Source organism: Diaporthe amygdali (assembly GCF_026229845.1).
Source record: "Diaporthe amygdali strain CAA958 chromosome Unknown NODE_4_length_2575358_cov_65_588622, whole genome shotgun sequence".
In the NCBI taxonomy this organism is placed as follows: Eukaryota; Fungi; Ascomycota; class Sordariomycetes; order Diaporthales; family Diaporthaceae; genus Diaporthe; species Diaporthe amygdali.
This window is the reverse complement of record NW_026517024.1, coordinates 780,952-800,653: the sequence shown is the minus strand read 5'-3', so window position 1 is coordinate 800,653 and position 19,702 is coordinate 780,952. Positions and strand designations below refer to the sequence as shown.

The following is a 19,702-nucleotide window of genomic DNA, read 5'->3' as shown; positions in this document are numbered from 1 at the left end:
ACGGACGGATAATAATAACGCACCCAAGTCCTGCAGTCAAGTAGGCAAGTACGCAGTAAAGGGCCGAGTTTGTTCATGACGCTGCAGCTGTCGTCTGCAGGTTGAAGGGGGCCAGATGCAAGCGGTCAGGCGGCCCAAATGTACTACTGTACAGTACGAAAACTATAGTATATGATGCTTCCATTCACCAGCATATCTCCCACCGCCTCGGGGGCAACAACGGCAGGTGGGCCAGCTCCTGCTGTGAGATGCGTGTAACGGCAACATGCGCGTTGAAGGATGGGGAAGTGAAGATATGCACGCTAAATCCAAGGTGCAGACGCGAGATCCCTGTAATTTCTCCGGCGCCCCTCCAAAGCGGTGTGGAAAAAGTAGGCGCTTTTTGGGCAGAAAAATCGCTCCACCCTATCGCATCTAGTTTGCTTCACGCGCATTCGGCGGCACTTGAAGCAATTCACTCACCGTGTCTTTGTCTCCCAAGGCAATCCCTACCGCTGGCCGACCAGAGAAACCTGCTTTCGCAGCCTGCAGAAGCGTCCTCAATTTCTGTGTTCTGGACTTTGACAAATCTAATTTCCTGCGACCCTTTGCGACCATGTCCACCACCGTCGGTGACGCCGGCGCAAAGCCAGCAGCCTCTACAGCCGCCAAGCCGTTGGGCATGAGGAAGAATGGTATGCGCTCCCATGGGACACTGGCAGGCTCGCTCACGGTTCTGACTTGATTTGGTTGATCAGGCAAACAATGGCACGCGCCAAAGAAGGCCTTCCGGCCTGGCTCAGGACTGACATCGTACGCAAAACGGGCCAAGGACAGAGTGGCGCAAGCAGCGATGAAGACGAAAGAGAAGGAGATGAAAGATGACAAGGAGGCGGAAAGACAGGTCAGTGCGACAAACACTCAACCTGAAATCCCGGACTGGTGACGCTGACAACACGCTCGGCGTACAGGCACGGATAACGAAATTGAAGGAGAAGCGCGCGGCTAAGGAGGAGAAGGAGAGATACGAGAAGCTGGCCGAGAAGATGCACAAGAAGCGGGTCGAGAGGCTGAAGAGGAAGGAGAAGAGGAACAAGCTCCTCAACTCCTGAGCGAGGCGATCCGTGACCTGAGACTTGCGAAATCACGATGCCCATCGTCGCCGCCAGGGCCAGGACGGCGTGCTCGGGAACGAACCTTGACCACACCCTGCAGCCGATCACAATGTCACTCCATCTATGGACGACCTGGACTGGACTGGACTAGACGAGGCTTGGCCTGACCGGCCCTACGTATACCACCAGGGACAGCAGCTAAGATGAAGACAACGTATGGGGGTAGAAGCTCCATTGTGATTGTGACACCGAGCCCTGCGAAAGCTTCTCGACAACTTGTCTCAGAAGTCAAACCGGCGCAAATGGCCGAATGCCACGGGCCGCCGGTGCGCAGCGGACCGAATAATTGGAAGAGACACTCAATTTGAAACCGGCTTCGAAGGGCTGGAGTCTGCAAAAGGCAACAAGTTTGCATTTATTGTGTACATAGCATGTGTAGCACAGAGGAATGCAATATGAGCTTTGGTTTCACTTTCCCGCAGGCTGATCTATCTGGTGTCTATCTACTTGGGGAAATCGGCGCTATGAGATTGGCAGCTGGGCTGAGAAAACCCCTACCCGCAAATCTGGCGGCACCCGTGCAGCAGGGACCCTTGCATGCAACCTTGGGGAACTTCGACCCCCAGCTGATCAGGGCTGATGATGACGGACGACGTCCCGGCAGCTGCTCAACCCCCTGAAGAAGCACCCGTGCCGACGCAGTACAATGTGCTTTACATAGTTTCCACATCGTTCGAAGCAAACATTGTCTCTAACAGCCTCTAGCTCAACGCAAGGGACTCGGACGACAAAGCGCAAGCCCGACAAAGTGCCACGAGGCCAGCCGAGGATGTCGGGCAGCGGAGTCTCATCGCTGCCGGCCGCACAGAGGCAGCAACAGCAGCAGCAGCCACTTGCGGCAGCATCTAGGAAAGCATCGTCTCCAAACCGTGCGCGTCACCAGATACACCGGTCTATTACCGAACTCACGTCACCAGTCCGCCTGGGGAAACATCATCAACACCATATACACACTTCGCACCACCATCATAATCGGATGTCACATCACAGGAGGGATCAGAGCCGAGACGAATCTGATGATATAAGCATACCACTGTCCGCGGCCCCTGTGCTGCAGGCGGTCCCAAGAGCCTCGCTTGACGTGCCTCGATTCGAAGGGGCGACGCCAGCGGCCCTAAGTGCCAATCCCAGCCGAGCAGGTAGCATCTTGATACCTCCTGGTAGGGAAACTGCCGGAGGTCTACGCGGCCTGCCCGCCGGCGAGGATGAGGACGAGGCACTGCGACGGGCCAAGGACAGGACTGGTGCGAGGACTAGGTAAGTGACTACGGCCTCATCCCCTTCCCAAGGGCGTTCTCGAGACTGATCGTTCGTTTATTCGACCCACAGTGATCTGAAGAAATCCCTCGCCGACCTAGCCAACATCTCGGCCGGCACCACGCGGCGCCTCGACGAGACCTACTACAGCGTCCTGGAGAAACTAACCTCCCTGCAAAACACCGTTGTTGCCCTGAAAGAGCTCGCGTCTGCCTCGGCCGCGATGAACGAGGGATTCACGGCCGAATCAGAGTCTGTCCTCGCGGAAGCGCAGGCACAGCTCGATGCGTTTGGGCAGTTTGACGAGCAGCAGGCGCGCGTACAAGCTCTACAGGACCGCATCCACGGTGGGCGGGAGCGCATCAGCGCGCTGAGCGAGCGGGTGGACATCGTCAGGCAGAAGGTGGAGCGCTGGGAGCGCGCGGACTTCCTGTGGCAGAACAAGACGCGTAGGAGGATCAAGATCGTGTGGGGAGTGGTGCTGGGCCTCGTCCTCCTGATGCTGCTGCTGTATGTTGGGGCAAGGGCCTATGCGCCCGAGCTTGAGGACTTTGCTGCGGAGCTGAAGGAGGATGCTATGCTGGCGAAGTTGAAGCTGGAGTCCGGGGGCAAGGGACCGTTTGCTGGCCATGGGGACGAGTGGAGCATGGCTCTCAATTTCAGCAGAGACGGGCCGGCTGAGGGAGGGGACGAGGCGTTGAGGGCTCTGGACGAGCTGTAGTGTTGGGTTTGTCGGCGTTTGCAGCATTTACAGGTCAAGAATTTGTTTCCCAAGATACCCAATGTCACCATCAGCAAGAATGCAAGGCGCTTTCAAGCAGCCAATATTCAGCCGGAATCAGCATGCCACTAGATGCCCAGAGCCGTAGCTGGTGAAGTTGCAGATTGCCGAGATGTCTGGCTGTACGACCAAGCAGCCCAAGACGGCCGTCTGCCGGGCAGCTCCACGAGATGGCGTGTCCACTGGGGCGCAGCGCAGCTTGGCATGGGGCGCCCATATTGAGATTCAGCCTGTCCAGGGTCGAGCGATAAATCCTTTTGCTGGGACAGTCATTCCTGTCGCGAAATGAGATGCGGTTGGTGCCTGCGCACCTCTGCTACCGTGGCTGAGGCGTGTGAAAAAAATCCGCGGCCGGGGCAGCGAGCCAGCCTGTGGGCGAGGATGCCGAATTCCGTAACTCGGGGGGCAAAAGATTCGGATGCGGCGACCGGCCCATCCCAGGCGCGCATTCGGGTTCTTGGCAAGATCGCTGTCGCGAGATGTGCCTCGCCGGAAGCGCCGTGGTAAGGCACATCACATCGCATGGCAGGCCAAGGACTGTGGTGAAGCTGGCTGGTTGGCTGGCTGGCTGGGCTGAGCTGGGTAGGGCTACATTACTGGGTAGTGGCCTGGAGCACAGAGAGCCCTTCGGAGAGATTAGGTATTATCGATCAAGGACATCAGTCAGTCATGCTCCAGACCAGACGTCATCGCCTGGCGGGTCCCCTGTTTTGAAGCAGCGACACAACATGACTTTTGCCATGGCATGCCCAGGTTGGCATAGCACGCAGCACATGTATTGGTAGACTAGATTAAAGCATAGTGGTGTAGCAAGATACAGCCTTCCAAGGCTGGAAAAATAAAACCTGTCTGCCGACATGCCGACTGCGACTGCGCCGTCACAAGTAAACAGAGCACACCAGAGCACTCCAGAGCGAGCGAGTGACCTAGTCCTAGTTGCTGCCATGGATACCAAATGATCACGTCTCCCACTCTCACTGCTCCCCTCCCACCTCCCACCTCCCACCTCCTCCTGCGCCCCCGGCCGGTCTCTGACACAAAATTTCCGATTCTGGTCAGCTCCTTCTCTCCTGTGACTCTCGCTTGGGCAGTCAAGCCTGGGCAGTGCAGCGGCGCCGTTCGTCATCCTGACTGATCCCAATTCATCGTCTCGTCCCCCAGCCAAGATTTGCTCCACCCCAGACTGAGCACAAGCATCTTGGGTTACGTACATGTACCTAAGTTGCTCACTCACTCCTCCTTCCTCTGCCGTAGCCGTAGTACATCACCTGCACCGCGCATCATCCCCCACCAACATCCACGACCTTTGTTGGGACTCCTCGGGCGCTTTTTGTTTTTCTTTCTTCGCCATATCCTCTGTTCCTATTCTGTAATACCAATATCCTCCAACTCGCCGGACTCCCCCATCCAGCCTCGAAACCGCCAGAGTGGAAATTTAATACATCCAAGTCTTACCCCGCCGTTCCAGAACCAACCCGGGTACCTGCTTGTCGCAGCTCGCAGATCCGCCGTGCATTTGGGTCCCTGTCATTGCGCCGCAGCTGAAAAAGTGACGCATCTGGGAAATTCAACACACTCTACAGACGCTGTCGAGATGTCCGCAAATGCTGGCACAAGCGAAAGCAGCAACACAAACAGCGGCGCCAACGGCCATGCAGTCGAATCCGGGGATGCTGTGAATTTGCCCATCAGGACCGACAGCAGCAAGTCCAGCTTACCACCGCCAGGGCAGACGCTCACTGGCAAGCAGGAACATTGTTCGTGACCACCACAACACCCTTAAACGCGCAAAACTGGTGCTAATGGCTGGTGCACAGATCTAAAGAGAGAACTCATCTCGGAGCAGGTAGGATGGGAAATCAGCGAGCTCAACTCGCCCACTGCCCTCCGGCGGTTTGGCGCGCCCTTCAAGTCCGACCTGGGAGAAGTCACCCCCTACGACTCCGAGTTACCGATCCTTCGATTCATCTTCGTCCATCATGTCCGCGAGTTCCCATTCCTCGACAAGGCCAGGGAGAAGGAGTTCTGGCAGGATAAGCTGCAGGTCTTCTTGGAGTCCTTTGCGAGCAAGAATATCTCTTCCTCCGAGGACCGTTTGGAGGAGACTAAGCGTCGCAAACTGGCGCAGAAGAGCCAGAAGCTCGTAGAGCTGATGATGGTCTCAGGCATTCCTACTTCGTCTGGATTCGAGGAAAGGATCCGCTTCTCTGAAATGGAGGTCGTGGACAGGGACGCTATCGACACCGGAGTCCTTCATACGCAACCGGAGGGCAATTATATCAATGGCTGGGATGTGAATATGGCCGGCGTGCGTGTGACGAAAGTGAGGGGGAACATTAGATCTCACAAGCATGCTGTCAGTCTTACCTGTCAGGCCCGGAAACTTGACTGTTGACTAACACCAACCAGGAATTCCTATTACGCATCAAGAAGAAGGGAGAGATGGAGTATTTTATTGGCCGCCGCTATGGTGACTTCAGTCGTCTACACAAGAACTTGCGTCTTGAACTACCCGGCAAAGTTCTTCCACCACTGCCCAAGAAGAACAAGTCCAGCTCGACCACGTCCGGCATTTTCAGCTCCGGCGGCGGCGACTCGGACGATGACTCTGTGTCATCGGCGTCTACTCAAAGAACAGGCCGCACCCCTAATAACGGAGCAGAAGAAACCAGCAATAAGAGACTATCAGTGAGAGGTTTGTTTGCCGAACCAATACCCAGGTTTAATATCACTCTAACACCTTTGAAGATGCTCTAGGTCACAAGAGAAAAGGTTCAGCTGCGTCGTCGCTCAGGGGATCGCCTAGGCCGTCAATGGACGACAGGCCATTGAGCCCCCTCAGTCCAGGCAAGACAGAAAATGTCGTGCTGTTCCGAGAGAGCCAACGGATATCGCTCAGATCTTTCTTGCGCTCCCTTCTACAGAACCAGCAGATTGCCCAAACCAAGGCTATGCAGGAGTTCCTCACTCGAGACCCCATCAAACTCAGCGACGATGACGTTGCCGATATAATGAGACGCAAATCGGTGGATGCAAAGCGAGTGGATGAGCAAAAGCAATTTTATGAGATCGCAAGAAAGCGTGCAGCCGAGCTGGACATCTACATGGAGCAGTAAGTCCACTTGTCTCACTCTGAGTCGCACATCGCTGACAATTTTCCTAGATTCCGCCAAGAGATCGTGGACTCGAACGGTCTCACGAAATTGTTCCAGGAGATCAAGGATAAAGAGACGATCCAGGATCTGAGCATTCAATACCAGAAGTTCGCCGAGTGGCTGCGGATAGAAGTCGCAGCCACAATCTATCACTTGTTCTTGGCAGAAGACAATTCTCCGGAATTGTTCGCGCAGGCGAAGAGGATACATTCTCTCATCCCCTACACGATCATCAAGAACATCATTCGGATAGCAAACCCTGCGGCAGTAATGTCCAGCATTTTGGATGTGTTCCTCGCCCAGCCATTTGGGGCCAAATCACTAATGCAGAGGATATTCTCGCTGGCGTTGCACGATGGTATCAAGAGCTTCCAAAAGTCTATAGACGCAGTGGCGGCAAAGATTGGCGATGACGTCTTCGTTGAGAAGATCAAGAAGTACACTGACCTCGAAGATCATCTCAAGATCGCGATTCGCGAGGAGGCCACGAGCGAGGATGTGGACCTGGTCGTTGCCGTCCTGAGATCAGACCTTATCGAACCCGGTCTTACAGGCGAGCAGATTCAAAGACTATACAACGCTTATGTTGCATTCAACAGTGCCGTCGAGAACGTTGATGAGGAGCTCAAGCAGGGCGCACAATTGTTCTCGTACCTCAAGACGCTCATGAAACTGTACACCCGCCAACGGGACAAGGAGATGATGCTGCATCTTATCGAGGAGCCTGTCACGCTGCAACTATTCCGGGATTTGTTCACAATCTTCTACGAGCCTCTTGTCCGGGTGTACAAATCGGCAAACGTCTATAGTAGTGTAACAGACTTTGCGGTCTTTATGGATGATATGATACAGGTACGTTGAGTTTCACGGGATACACCTGACCTCTTACTAATCTTCCTCACAGGTTGTCGAAAAGTGCCGCGAGCAAGACGCTTCGGCAGATCCGAACCAGACCGTGCAAGCTTTCATCGACCTATGTCAAAGGCATGAACACAACTTCTACAAGTTCGTGCATGAAGTGCATGTTCACGACAACGGCTTGTTCACGCAATTGATGGGTTGGATTGAGGGCATACTAGAATTCCTCCGCAAGGGACCCAAGAACGGCGCACTCGACATCAACGCCCTGTTTGAGGGAGCAACCAGCAATAAGACCATAGACAAGGAAGTCGCCATCAAAGAAATCAACGAGCTCATCTCATGGCAAGAGGCGCGGAAGAAGTGGCACCAGGACAAGACGCGACAAAAAATGGCTGCCGACGGCGGCAATGGGCAGCTGGACATCATTCCGGGCGGGATGAACTTCACTAGCGCTGACTTCGGGCTCGACCAGATGGACCTGGAAGACATGGGGTACGACGACGACGACTCGGAGGATGAGGCCGAGGAGGAAGCACAGGACGAGCTGGACCCGATCGAGGCGGAGCGTAGGAGGCGTGCCAAGAGGCAGGACCGGCTGCGGCGGACCGCTGGAGAGCCGCTGAAGCCGGCTGTGAGCGAGGTGCACAAGCTCAAGGAGAACTTCCTGGTCATGCTGAGGCAGACGCTGGCGGAGTAGAAATCCGGGATCGGCCCCTACACACCTCGATAGTCATCCAGAGCAACGTTTTCACCTAATTTCGCATTGGTAGCCGGCCTGTACCAGAGCTAAGGGATAACGACCATTAGCTATGAATTTGAAATGGTTTCAGCATTGGGGAATCTTGACATGGCTTAGATCCTCGTCGAGGGCCCCAGCTCCTAGACTTGTATAGATGCGTTACGCCATTATCATTGCGTATAGGGCTCAACTTTACTTCCTATGCATGATCAAATTTTGTTTGGCGATGTCCGATTTCTATCCGGAACCTTGGCGCTTGTTTGTGCATGTTTCAAATTATCCGTACTTGTCACTGTTTTCTCTATAGAACTTTTATGAACCTGCTTCAACAGGTGCATTGTTACTCGCATTCGTATTAGCCCCGCACAATGTTCTAAAACAACAGCTGTGTCAATTACTCGCAGAGGCCGGTCCGGTGCCCCAAGTCGCTGCACGGGCGGGATGTCCTCCTTTTCTTCGGCCTTTTCCTGGTTGTGGAGACCTGATGAGAGCCATGGTGGTTAGAGGTTGTCCGCAGACACATGGCGGAGTTGTTGAGATGGTGGTACGGACCTTGTAATCTCTCTCAAAATCAAGCTCGAGTTCTTTGCCAGTCAGATTCTGGCCTTGATCTGCAACTTGGCAGAATTGTCTGTTGAGATGATCGTCGTGTCTTCAGAGGTAGAAGAATTTCTTCAGCCGTCTTGGGAGGTGGCGAAGTAAAAGCTACTCATTGTGCCAGCCGAGTGGACCAAGGCCTAAAACGATGTTGATCGGTCGTTCTAAAAAATGCCAACATACCTATGGCTTCCTTGTCGTCGAGACCTCTGTTGTCATTTTCTGCCATTCAGCCATTTTGGATTGAAAAGAACCATTGAGGATCCTGACGTGGTAAAGCCGGTTTTCATCCCGGAGAGCATGGCACAATACAGATGATTCCAAAGGAGTAGGAAACCCAAATACGCATGAGACCTATCCTCTGTCTCTTGGGCTTTTTTATGATGCCACAATGCGAGCAGCCTGCCTCAGTTAAAACGAGGCCGGCGCTAGCACATATACTTTGGCTTGCTTTCACAAACGATGTTTCACAAGCAATTGTCGTCGCACGCATTAATTCCTCTGACATAGAGCAATCGTCCAGTACCACAGCGTCATGGTCCTCAAAGGCGGGAGGAACAATTCAATGACTACTTACATGAGCAACAGCAATTTGTCAATATTTTGTCGACTTTCTGCCACGAAACCTCGAGACTCAGAGTCGGCATACGTGTTGCTTGGGAGCTTTGTAAAAGATGACCGCCCAGTCAAGGCAGTCTCAGAAACACGCTCAGTCTGTCATAGCCGCGAAATATGACTTGCAGGGGCCCCAGAGGTCAGCCGATATTCTAAAGTACATAGAAAAGACATTAACAGGGTTAACACCTACCCAAGTAAAAATTATTCAATAGAACGGTATCTTATTCTATTTTACCAGCCCTGCCGATTTCTCCTTCGAACGCAGAGGGCCGAAAGGTTGATAAGAACTTTCTCTTTGATATACTCATAAAAATCTATAGATTTACCCTGTCTCATGGGAAAATGGTTGTGTACTCGTCAAGTCATTCAGTATATTTGGAACCCTAATGGGATCTGTATCATCTCATTGTTCTAAGTGGTCTCGCACTGGACGGATCTTTGCGAGTGATGGTACAGTTTTCATTTGAAAGCCAGATAATTGACTTCAAGACAGCTACTGCAAATAGTAAAGATCATCTCATAATACCATGTGTCGGGTAGTAGCTACTTCTAAAGTCAATTCGCAGCAAGCGAAACTGGGATTTATGAAATGGGAAGTTGAGAATGGCTGCTTGCTGAGGAACGTAATCTTGTGGTTCAGAGGTGCGTTCCTTAAAAAAGGTTTAATTTGAGTGTCTCTTTTCGCCTTCTCTGGGACATATTTAATCCTGTGCCTGAGGTTCACTTGTCGCATCATTTGATATTCCAAGCGACGGCGACGTTTGACGTTGAATTGGCGTGCAAGGGTGGACCCATAAAAGCTTAGTCCAGTGTAAATAGCGAGGCGGAAGAATCATTGGACCGGGGCTGCCTGTGTTGGTTACCTAAGAAAGGCTCCGGAACCGCTTCAAAACTTAGAGAGATTTTTCGGCGTCCATGCCGCGTCGCGACCAGGTTTGATCGGTCGACTCACACGGCCAAAACGCCCCATTGCATTCCAGACGTCTCCTCGCCAGTCTTACGATTTCAAAATGTGTGGTGTCACCGCCGTCCTGGTTCGTGCCCACCTTACCCAGAGGACTCACTTATGAGGACTAACTTTCTATTCTCAGCTGGGCGACTCGAAAGCCACCACGGCTGCTGTGGACTTGCATGAATCCCTTTACTTTCTTCAACACGTAGGTTCCCTCAGACAAACTTTGCAACCACTATTTGGCAGTGTCATTACCAGTACTGACTGGCACGTAAAATAGCGAGGGCAAGATGCCGCGGGTATCACAGTATGCCAGGGCGGAAGGGTCTACCAATGCAAGGGAAATGGTATGGCCGCCAAGGTCTTTGCCGAAGGACGACGCCTCGAACAGCTGCCGGGCTTTTGCGGCGTTGGTCACTTGAGATACCCTACGGCGGGGACATCATCTGCGTCCGTGGTACTCCTAGGGCCGTACTTTTAAGTATCACTAACAAAGTTGTCAATACAGGTCGGAAGCGCAGCCCTTCTACGTCAACTCGCCCTTTGGACTCACAATGAGCGTGAACGGAAACCTGGTGAACACTCAGTACCTTCGCGAATTCTTAGACGTGGAGGCCCGCCGGCATATCAACTCCGATTCGGACTCGGAGCTCCTGTGCGTTCCTCTTGTGTTACTATGTATCTTTTCCGTGGTCATGACTTGCTAACCGGCTTCCTAGTCTGAACGTTTTCGCACATGGCCTGAGTGAGCTCGGTAAGGCTCGAGCCAACACGGATGATATCTTCACTGCGCTGGGTGAGGTGTACTCAAAGTGCCAAGGAGCTTTCGCATGCACCGCGATGCTCGCAGGTTTCGGTATTCTAGGATTTAGGTATGTCCATCCACATACGTTCTCATGAGTAAGTCCTAACCGAATTTCTCCATTTAGAGATGCAAACGGCATACGGCCACTCTGCCTTGGATCTCGGCCGTCCGCTACGTTGCCAGGAGCCACGGACTACTTCCTGGCGTCGGAATCTGTTGCCTTGAAGCAGCTCGGCTTCGGTAACATTGTGGATATTCTGCCCGGACAAGCTGTTTTCATTCAGAAAGGCGGCAAAATCGAATTCCGGCAGATCGTGGAGAGGAAGTCATACACACCAGATTGCTTTGAGCTCGTGTACTTCGCGCGCCCAGATTCCTGTATCGATGGTTTGTCTGTCTACCGCAGCCGACAAAACATGGGTGTGAAGCTGGCCAAGAAGATGAGGGAAACCCTGGGAGAAAAGGGTATTGCGGAAATTGACGTTGGTACGTAAAAGGCTTCACGCGATTCTTCTCTCTCTAAAAAGTACTAACCGATCTTTTAGTCATCCCTGTTCCTGAGGTAAATATTTTCCTGGCACATAGACATTCCTAGCATGCGAACAGGACACTTACCACCAATGTTATACACATAGACAAGTAATATTGCGGCAGCTATTCTGGCTGATCGGCTGGGCAAGCCGTATGTAACTGCACTCATCAAGGTACGTCTGGACATTTCCTGAGATATCGCAGATCGACCTGAACTAACTGTGAAAAGAACCGATACGTCCATCGTACCTTCATTTTGCCCAGCCAAGCTCTGCGACAAAAGAGCGTTCGCCGGAAATTATCTCCCATCGAGTCTGAGTTCCGGGGCAAAACCGTGTGCCTGGTCGACGATTCAATAGTGAGAGGGACTACCTCACGTGAAATCGTGAGTCGGCCTTCGATAGCCCCCGTTTAGGTCTTGGGCAGATCTCGCATTGGAAGAGAGCCTTGTTTTCCCAGCCAGAGCATTACTGATGAGAGCTTTCACCAGGTTCAAATGGCCAGGGAAGCGGGAGCAATTCGCGTCGTATTCGTTTCGTGCTCCCCAGAATGCACACACCCGCACATTGTAAGTTCAACTACAAGTTTGCCACTACTCATCTTTCTTAATCTTGCAGCTACTCGGAACCTTCCCAGTTTGAAGCCTCTGGGTACTTGTGGACACAGATGTGTGTGTCGAAAAACGAGTGCGCACGAAGCCAGTGGATCAGCTCTTTATGTTCGCCCGGTCAATTGAGTTCCTGCCGTGCTTGTTGGGAAGACGTACTGACTATGGACTCTCAAAGTATGGCATAGATCTCGCTGATCCTGCTGGTAAGTTCAACCCCCCCCCCCTCCCCGCTTCCACAACCCGTGGGAAACCCCTTGGGGACGCCCTTGACATCTTGCTAACACTTAATGCAAAGATTTGGTTGCGCATGGCAAGACGCGGCAAGAAATTGCTCAACATATCGACGCCGACGAGGTCATCTTTCAGGATCTTGACGATATGAAGGCTGCGTGCATTGAGGCGGCCGAGGGCCCGACTGATATTGATGATTTCGAGGTGGGCGTCTTCTGCGGAAGGTATGTCACAGATGTGCCCGACGGGTACTTTGAGCACCTCAGCCGGCTTCGAGGCAAAGAGCGGAAAACCGTGGCTCGTGCGATTGAAGGTGGAGAGTCTGGCCAGGGGGAGGCAACTCTAGTGACCAATTCTGGGCCTGTGAACATTGGCTACCGCCGCCAGGAGTCATCAAACGGTGGTGATGACCGTGGCGATGCTGCTGAGGGCGGCAACGAAAACGGCAGCACTCGTCCAGAGCAGCGCGAGGACATCAGGTATGTGGCTGGCCGTGCTATTCCAGGATCATGTCTACTCACTGATGCTTTGGCAGTCTTTACAACATCGCGAGCGAACTCACAGTTCATGAGAAGTAAACAGGCACTGTGTCAAGCACGACAAACGCTGTGCACTTCCATGTTGCCAGGTGTCCACGATCTTCGGTCGGTGATGGCCTGCCTGGTCTGTTGAAGCAGCGACTGTAGACGGAAAGCTGACAAGGTAATTCTGGCAATATGCAAATTTTGTCGTGATGCTAAAGACTTGCGGATGCGTTGAGGGCTCTAGGTTTCGGACAAGCGGCTAGACGTTCATTGTTCTCTGGTAGGTGATCCCAAAACAAAATTCAGGATTAGAGGATTTAGAAATGGCCCCCAATGGTCGCATACAGTAGACTAAGAAATCGCGCAAGTGCCCCCAAAAGAGTGCCACCCCAAAGAGCAAAAAGTTTATGATGCGTGCATGTTAGCTGTGGCTCTTGATGGGCTGTATAGCTGAATTTGCGGTCCCTGGTGGTGCGCGCGTGCAGTGCTTGCAACGGATCCCGACTATTTGATTTCCTGCAGGTGGATCAGAGAAGTTGACGTGAGCGCTACCCACACACACCCACACCCAGGATGGCGCAGCACTGATCCACCTGGCACACACCACCAGACCTCCCATGCAGTAGCGGCCCGTGCCCCTGGAGACTCAAAGACTCTGCAGAAACTCTGGCGTTGCACTGCTTGTCCATTAGGCGCATGGGGCCAAGCACGGGGCCAAGCCGCAAGCACCCACCCGTCAGTGGACATGCCCACGCAATACGGCATTACCTGCCCATGCTGCCACACTATTATGTACCTATAATCACGGTCCCAACGACCCGAACCGACAGCCCATCTAAATTCGCCAAGCTCTTTGTTTCTTCAACAACCCCTGAGCCTGGTTCCAGTTGAGCGAGCCTCTGGAAATTTGGTGTATGGCCTCACTTGGTGATACTCGAGGGTTGAACAAGGCCTCACCTGAGCAAAGCCCGCGAGCCACCCACGCCTGGCCCTTTCTTTCTTCGTGACGCGATCTTTGAATGTCAGCGTTTAGTCTGGACCTTGCCTCGCATCCAACCATCCGCCCACCACCCGTCGAAACACTTCCAGCCCGGGACCCCACCCGCCAGACACGTCCCAACATTCCGATGAGTTGAGCACCCGGCAGAGGGATAGAAAGGTCTCCGTCATGGCAGCAGGCAACCAGGACGAGGTGCCGGCGACCCCGGCAGCCTCAGCGAACAATGGGAACGATTCGACCACCAAAGAAGAGCCACCCGAGTCCAAGTCCGCCTCACCCGCGCCCGCACCCGCTTCAACTGCAAGCCCAACTCCAGCTCCACCACCTGCCTCCGCCGCATCGACCATGGCTGTCGAGTACGATGATTTCGGCCTGCCCATCAAAAAGAACCCACAGGTCGAATACGAAGAGGAGGAAGCCGACACGGTGCAAGACACCACAGCGCAGCCGGAACGCCGCAATCGGAGTGCCAGCAGGACTTCGTATCGGACGAGAGCCAATGGCAGCATGCACAGAAAGACAAGCTCGACCGCCTCAACAAGGTCGCGGAAAAGCGCACACGAGGTAGCGGACGAGAGCAGTAGCGGGGAGGACGAATTCAAGGATGCCCAGTCTGCGCCCCGGCTGGCGGAAGCTGCGGATTCTGAAGAAGCGCCTCAGGCTAATGGGCCACCAGCAAGTAATGTCAAGACAGAGTCAGAGAAAACCTCTCCGCCAGAAGAGAAGGTTGCAGGCAATGGTGAACGAAAGGATGTTACGGAAAAGCAGGAGGCGCCAACACCAGCTGCGCCAGAGCCCAAGAACGTGGGGAAGGAGGCCGAGAAAGAGAACGAAGTCAACGGCCACACGAACGACGTGGGGCAGAAGGATGCGCCAGAAGCCCATAGTAAGCGCGAGTCAACCGTGGTCAACACCGCCGCCGACGCCAGTGGCATCCAGATCTCCGAATACTCTCACCTGCAGTTGACGACACAAAAGAAGGAGGATGACAAGGACGAAGACGGTGGCTGGCAGACCATGCCGGCCTACGCGCCTTACGATATATACGATGATGACAACAGGCTAATTGCGAAGGAGCACAATATTGAAGAAGCGGACGAAGAGAATTACAGCTACGCGGGGATGGGAGGAGCTGGAAAGGGGTATACGAGGGTCTTGGTGGATGAGGACGATGCCGAGTCTGCGACCAGCATGGACGACAATACAAATTATCTGTTTAAGAATACCGCCGGGACGAGTATGATGGACGACGAGGAGACAAGGGACGCCGTCTCACAGATGCAGGCCACGAAGGATCTCTTGACTGAGGGCCAGAAAATTGCATATGTCGGCTTGACAAGGATAGAGCTTTCACATATGGTCAAGATGCTAGAGAAAGCACCGTGGACCAAAGCTACCAAGAAAATGGGCCAGCTGGCAACGGAGGCAACCAAGATGTGGTCCCAAAAGATCATGATCCGCCTCTATACTCACATGGACATCAGCGCAGCTGAGCAGATCATGATCGAGCAGCTGAGCGAGCACGGCGTCATCTCCAGCGACCTAACGCCTCAGCTCATGGCTAACGCCAGGGTCAAGAACCCTATGGCGGCACGGAAAAGCTCAACATCAAGCTCGCGACCCTCGGTGGCATCTCCCAGACTTTCGGTCACGTCGCCAAGATCATCGAGCGATGAGGCCCCAGCTGAACCACCTCCGGCCTACGACAAACATGAGGGCGAGGAGTTGCCCGCAGTGCGAACTCCGAGTCAGCTGCCAAGCAGCGAAAAGCTGGATATAGACATCCGGTGGACCATATTATGCGATCTGTTTCTAGTACTAATTGCGGACTCCATATATGACGCGAGGTCGAGGGTCCTCTTTGAGAGGATCGGAAAGGCCCTGGAGATAGATTGGATCGACATCTGTCGCTTCGAGAAGAAGGTGACGGAGGCTCTTGAGATGCAACAACAAGCAGAAAGAGAAAACTGGAATGAAGACGAACACATGGAGAGCCGTCGTAAGCTGGCCCTGAAGAAGCGATACATAGCCATGGGCCTGGCAACCGTTGGCGGCGGTCTGGTCATTGGCCTGTCCGCGGGCCTCCTGGCCCCTGTCATTGGCGCTGGTTTGGCGGCGGGCTTCACGACAATCGGCGTTACGGGAACCAGCAGTTTCCTCGCTGGAACAGCAGGCGCCGCCATCATCACATCCGGCTCGGCGGCTGCGGGCAGTGTCATCGGAGCTAAAGCCGCCAACCGGAGGACGGGCGCCGTGAAGACATTCGAGTATCGGCCACTGCACAACAATAAACGGGTCAATCTCATCGTCACAATATCGGGCTGGATGACAGGTAAGGTCGATGACGTCCGCTTGCCATTCAGTACCGTCGACCCGGTGATGGGTGACATATACTCCGTCCTGTGGGAGCCTGATATGCTGACCAGCATGGGTGACACTATCAACATCCTGGCTACTGAGGTATGTCTGACGGCCATCTGAAAGGTGTGTCTATAGAGCGATGAATTAACCGGGTGATAGGCTCTCACACAAGGTCTGCAACAAGTGCTTGGTAGTACTATCCTTGTGAGTTTGATGGCAGCACTGCAGCTGCCTGTCGTTTTGACGAAGCTGTCCTACCTAATTGACAACCCGTGGTCCGTGTCGCTCGATCGAGCTTGGGCCGCTGGTCTGATTCTGGCGGACTCGCTTATCGAACGAAATCTGGGAACACGACCCATCACTCTTGTGGGCTACTCTCTTGGCGCCAGGGTCATATTCTCCTGTCTGCTCGAGTTGGCTCGCAAAGGCGCATTCGGAATTATTCAAAACGTCTATATGTTCGGCTCACCCATCGTGGTGAAGCAAGAGGAGTATCTGAGAGTCAGAAGCGTGGTGCCCGGCCGCTTTATCAATGGATATCACCGCAACGACTGGATCCTTGGGTACCTCTTCCGACTGACGAACGGCGGTATTCGTACTGTTGCGGGTCTGGCTCCCATCGAGGGCATCCCAGACCTGGAGAACGTCGACACCTCGGAGCTTGTCAATGGTCACATGGATTATCGTAGGGCCATGCCCCGTCTCCTTCGAGAAGTAGGCTGGACGGTCGAGAGTGACGAATTCACCGAGATTGAGGACCCGGACCCGGAGAACCACAATCAAAGACAACGTGAGTTGATCAACGAGATAGAGGAGGCAAGAAAGGAGCTTGAGAAAGAAGGGGCGGCCAACAGCAAGACTACCCGCAAAAGCGGAGCGTTTGGTGGCTTCTTCAGTCGCAAGAAGAAGGCGGAAAAGGCCGAGTGGGAGGTGTATGAGGACTCGGCGAAGGCCGCCGCGAACGGGACCAGTTCTTCGGGGCTAGAAGACAAGCAGGGGAACAACCATGGAGTGCTGTTCGACGTCGATGCGATCCGCGCCGAGCTGGCAAAGACACAGGAGGAGGAAGCGTTCCCTGTGCGGGAGCTACAGTCGACGCTGCCTCCGATGAAACTGCCGAGTCCGGGCCTGGCCTCGAGCACAAGCCCGAGAGACTCGTTGACACACACGAGGAGCATGGACGCCTACACAGCCTGGGGTTCTTCAAATTCCTCAACCCCGGAACAAATCCGACCTCCTCGCAGGGACGATGAGATCCAAATGACATTTGACACATCCTTCGACGACCCTCCCCGGTCGCAGCGGAGCCAGACTTTCTCCAGCAACGCGTCGGATAGCGTGTCCAGGCCCGGGCTCAAGCCAACACAGACGGTGCCGAACATAGCGACGGCGAACCCGTGGGCAGTCGACCCAGATGACGATGATTTTGGCAAAGAGAAGGATGAGATTTCAATGACTTTTGCCTAGAATTATTTGGACGAATTTTTAATACATTTTGGGGAGCTGACTGATTGAGTTCGCGGCGTCCACGGGCATACGATTCCTGGGGGTATTGGCGTCATAGCATCCGTCAAACGCATTGAAGTTGCCAAAGAGGACATTCATTCGGTCAGTTCGAAGGGGCAAGCCCATCTTAATGACGAAGAGCGTGGTCGGGAGAGGTACATCTTGTTGTCAGGAGGTTGTATGTATGTTGTGCATATACTTCGAGTACTAAGCGCCTACCGCACTGGAGGCCGAGAATGACAAGGGCACAGATTGCCAACATGAAGCAACTAGTCTACAGTCTATTACCCAATCGACACATGCAAAACGATACTCCGAGAGAGCGGGCCTGGCAAGCGATACGCTGGCCAGAAACGAGACATTCCCCGGAAGGTCTGAGGCGTTGGTGGCTTAGATAACCAACAGACCGCAATAAGGTTGTAGTTGCGCGCGCTTAAGTAAAAAGGGTCTGGGTCCAGTGGCCTTCGTTATATCTCTCCACCTTTGCCTTTGAGGGGCAAATTGCTCCAAGGTGTGGTGTAACATGACTGATCACTACGACAGTCTTGCTCTACAAGGGGCTTGTTCGGATGGCAACGGCGGCGTCGTTGCACAGCAAAATAGGCCTGATCTAGTTGCTCGATGATGACTGGCTTGTAGATCTTACATGCGTATCACTCTGATATGGGTTTGGACTAGACAGGGTAGGCCAGGTAGGCCAAGCCCCCAAAGCGCGTTTAAAATAGCAGGCCTATCCGGTTGGCCGGTGCGGCAGTAGACAGACTAAAAGAAGATGGTGTTCTGCTTCCTGCAGCCTGCCCGTCCTTCTCGAAACATTGTCCCAATTCCCGATCGATATCTGGTGATAAAAAGGGCAAAAAAGCGCACCAGCCGTGCAGACTGCACCACCACCAACACCAACGTGCGTGCACACAGAACGCCAGTCCAAGTGGACGGATTCCTTCTTGCACTTGCACACCATTGATGAGTGTGGATCACAGCATGCCCCCTGCGCACCCCACCCCAGGCTGCGAGGGGAGGAGGAGCCTTGAATCCTTCAGGATGAGCAACGCTGAACCAGAGCTGAGAAGAGACTTTCGCCCCATCTCGGGGCCCCATGCGGGCTCCACGATGCCTCCTCCAAAGACACTTTGGTTTAACATTGATGTTCCATCGGGACACGCGTCTGGCCCGGGGAGGCAAAGTCAAACCAGAAACGTGGTTGACTTGCCCTTTTTCCTTGGGAAGGTAACAAAAGAGACAAACCTTGTGGGAGGGGGCCACGGCAGATGGGGGGTCTCGGTTGTGTCTCCCACCCATTGTGCCGGGCGAGGCTGCGCCAACCAGCTGGCGGGACAGCATCGGCTGTGCCGCAATCTCAATGAGGACGAAGGGCTTTTCCTTGTGTGTGTCCGTCCCACAGAGACACTATCAGCGAGCTGATCGGCACGCCGCCTCTGTGTGCCCATCTGGTGATCCCCAGAGACCTCGGTCTCCAGGACGGACCATTTTCTTACGGGTGCCTTCGGTAGGCTAAGTTGCTGTGGGTGGGATGCAAGAGCAAGGAGCGGCGCAGCCTCGCCGCAGAGTTGCAGTGGCCTTCCCGAGTCTACTTTGCGACCCGTCAACTTTGTCAGACGGCCCAGTCCTTGAGTTGCCAGAAGAAAAAAACAGGGAGCTGAAAACCCCCATGGTGAATGGATATCTTTGTGAGCTGAATGAACGAACGGGGGCCCCTCCCTCCTCACTGCCGCGTCCTACGCCAAATCTGCAGGCCCCCGTTTGTCTTTCGTTCCCAACCAACAGCCAACACACGGTCTCTCTGTTTTTCACTTCCGATTCCTTTCTGTGCTTCGCTTCTCTTTCGCCTTTCAGTACGTAGCTTGGCGGATTTACCTCTCTTTTCTTTGCTTACACTGTTCTTTTTCGCTTCGATCTTTCGCCCATTGCCTATCTGGCACCACGCCTCAATAGCCTCATTCTGGATTAAGTGTGATGCCGCTTAGTACCACCTAATAGTGGATCCCTACATACTTTCACC

General features: G+C 53.8%; 5 protein-coding genes across 5 annotated transcripts; all 5 read left to right on the top strand.

The window, feature by feature from the left end:
* Window positions 1–595: 595 nt before the first annotated feature.
* J7T55_008436 (uncharacterized protein) lies at window positions 596–1,091 on the top strand (the record flags this gene model as incomplete). Its single annotated transcript, XM_053138754.1, has 3 exons — window positions 596–674; window positions 738–883; window positions 951–1,091. 3 exons carry the CDS (start codon window positions 596–598, stop codon window positions 1,089–1,091), a joined length of 366 nt encoding a protein of 121 aa, XP_052997712.1.
* An 832-nt stretch (window positions 1,092–1,923) lies between these two features.
* Window positions 1,924–3,132, top strand: J7T55_008435 (uncharacterized protein; the record flags this gene model as incomplete). Its single annotated transcript, XM_053138753.1, has 2 exons — window positions 1,924–2,411; window positions 2,484–3,132. The coding sequence occupies 2 exons, from the start codon at window positions 1,924–1,926 to the stop codon at window positions 3,130–3,132; spliced, it is 1,137 nt and encodes a 378-aa protein (XP_052997711.1).
* A 1,654-nt stretch (window positions 3,133–4,786) lies between these two features.
* J7T55_008434 (PX domain-containing protein) lies at window positions 4,787–7,905 on the top strand (the record flags this gene model as incomplete). The annotated part of the gene is made up of 6 exons (XM_053138752.1): window positions 4,787–4,949; window positions 5,010–5,515; window positions 5,602–5,887; window positions 5,941–6,304; window positions 6,356–7,199; window positions 7,252–7,905. The coding sequence occupies 6 exons, from the start codon at window positions 4,787–4,789 to the stop codon at window positions 7,903–7,905; spliced, it is 2,817 nt and encodes a 938-aa protein (XP_052997710.1).
* Window positions 7,906–10,172: 2,267 nt separating this feature from the next.
* J7T55_008433 (uncharacterized protein) lies at window positions 10,173–12,869 on the top strand (the record flags this gene model as incomplete). The annotated part of the gene is made up of 13 exons (XM_053138749.1): window positions 10,173–10,196; window positions 10,254–10,319; window positions 10,395–10,564; window positions 10,623–10,769; window positions 10,834–10,986; window positions 11,044–11,405; window positions 11,465–11,481; window positions 11,555–11,623; window positions 11,680–11,835; window positions 11,941–12,018; window positions 12,236–12,263; window positions 12,356–12,770; window positions 12,827–12,869. The coding sequence occupies 13 exons, from the start codon at window positions 10,173–10,175 to the stop codon at window positions 12,867–12,869; spliced, it is 1,728 nt and encodes a 575-aa protein (XP_052997709.1).
* Window positions 12,870–13,983: 1,114 nt separating this feature from the next.
* Window positions 13,984–17,643, top strand: J7T55_008432 (uncharacterized protein; the record flags this gene model as incomplete). Its single annotated transcript, XM_053138748.1, has 2 exons — window positions 13,984–16,275; window positions 16,336–17,643. 2 exons carry the CDS (start codon window positions 13,984–13,986, stop codon window positions 17,641–17,643), a joined length of 3,600 nt encoding a protein of 1,199 aa, XP_052997708.1.
* Window positions 17,644–19,702: the final 2,059 nt, after the last annotated feature.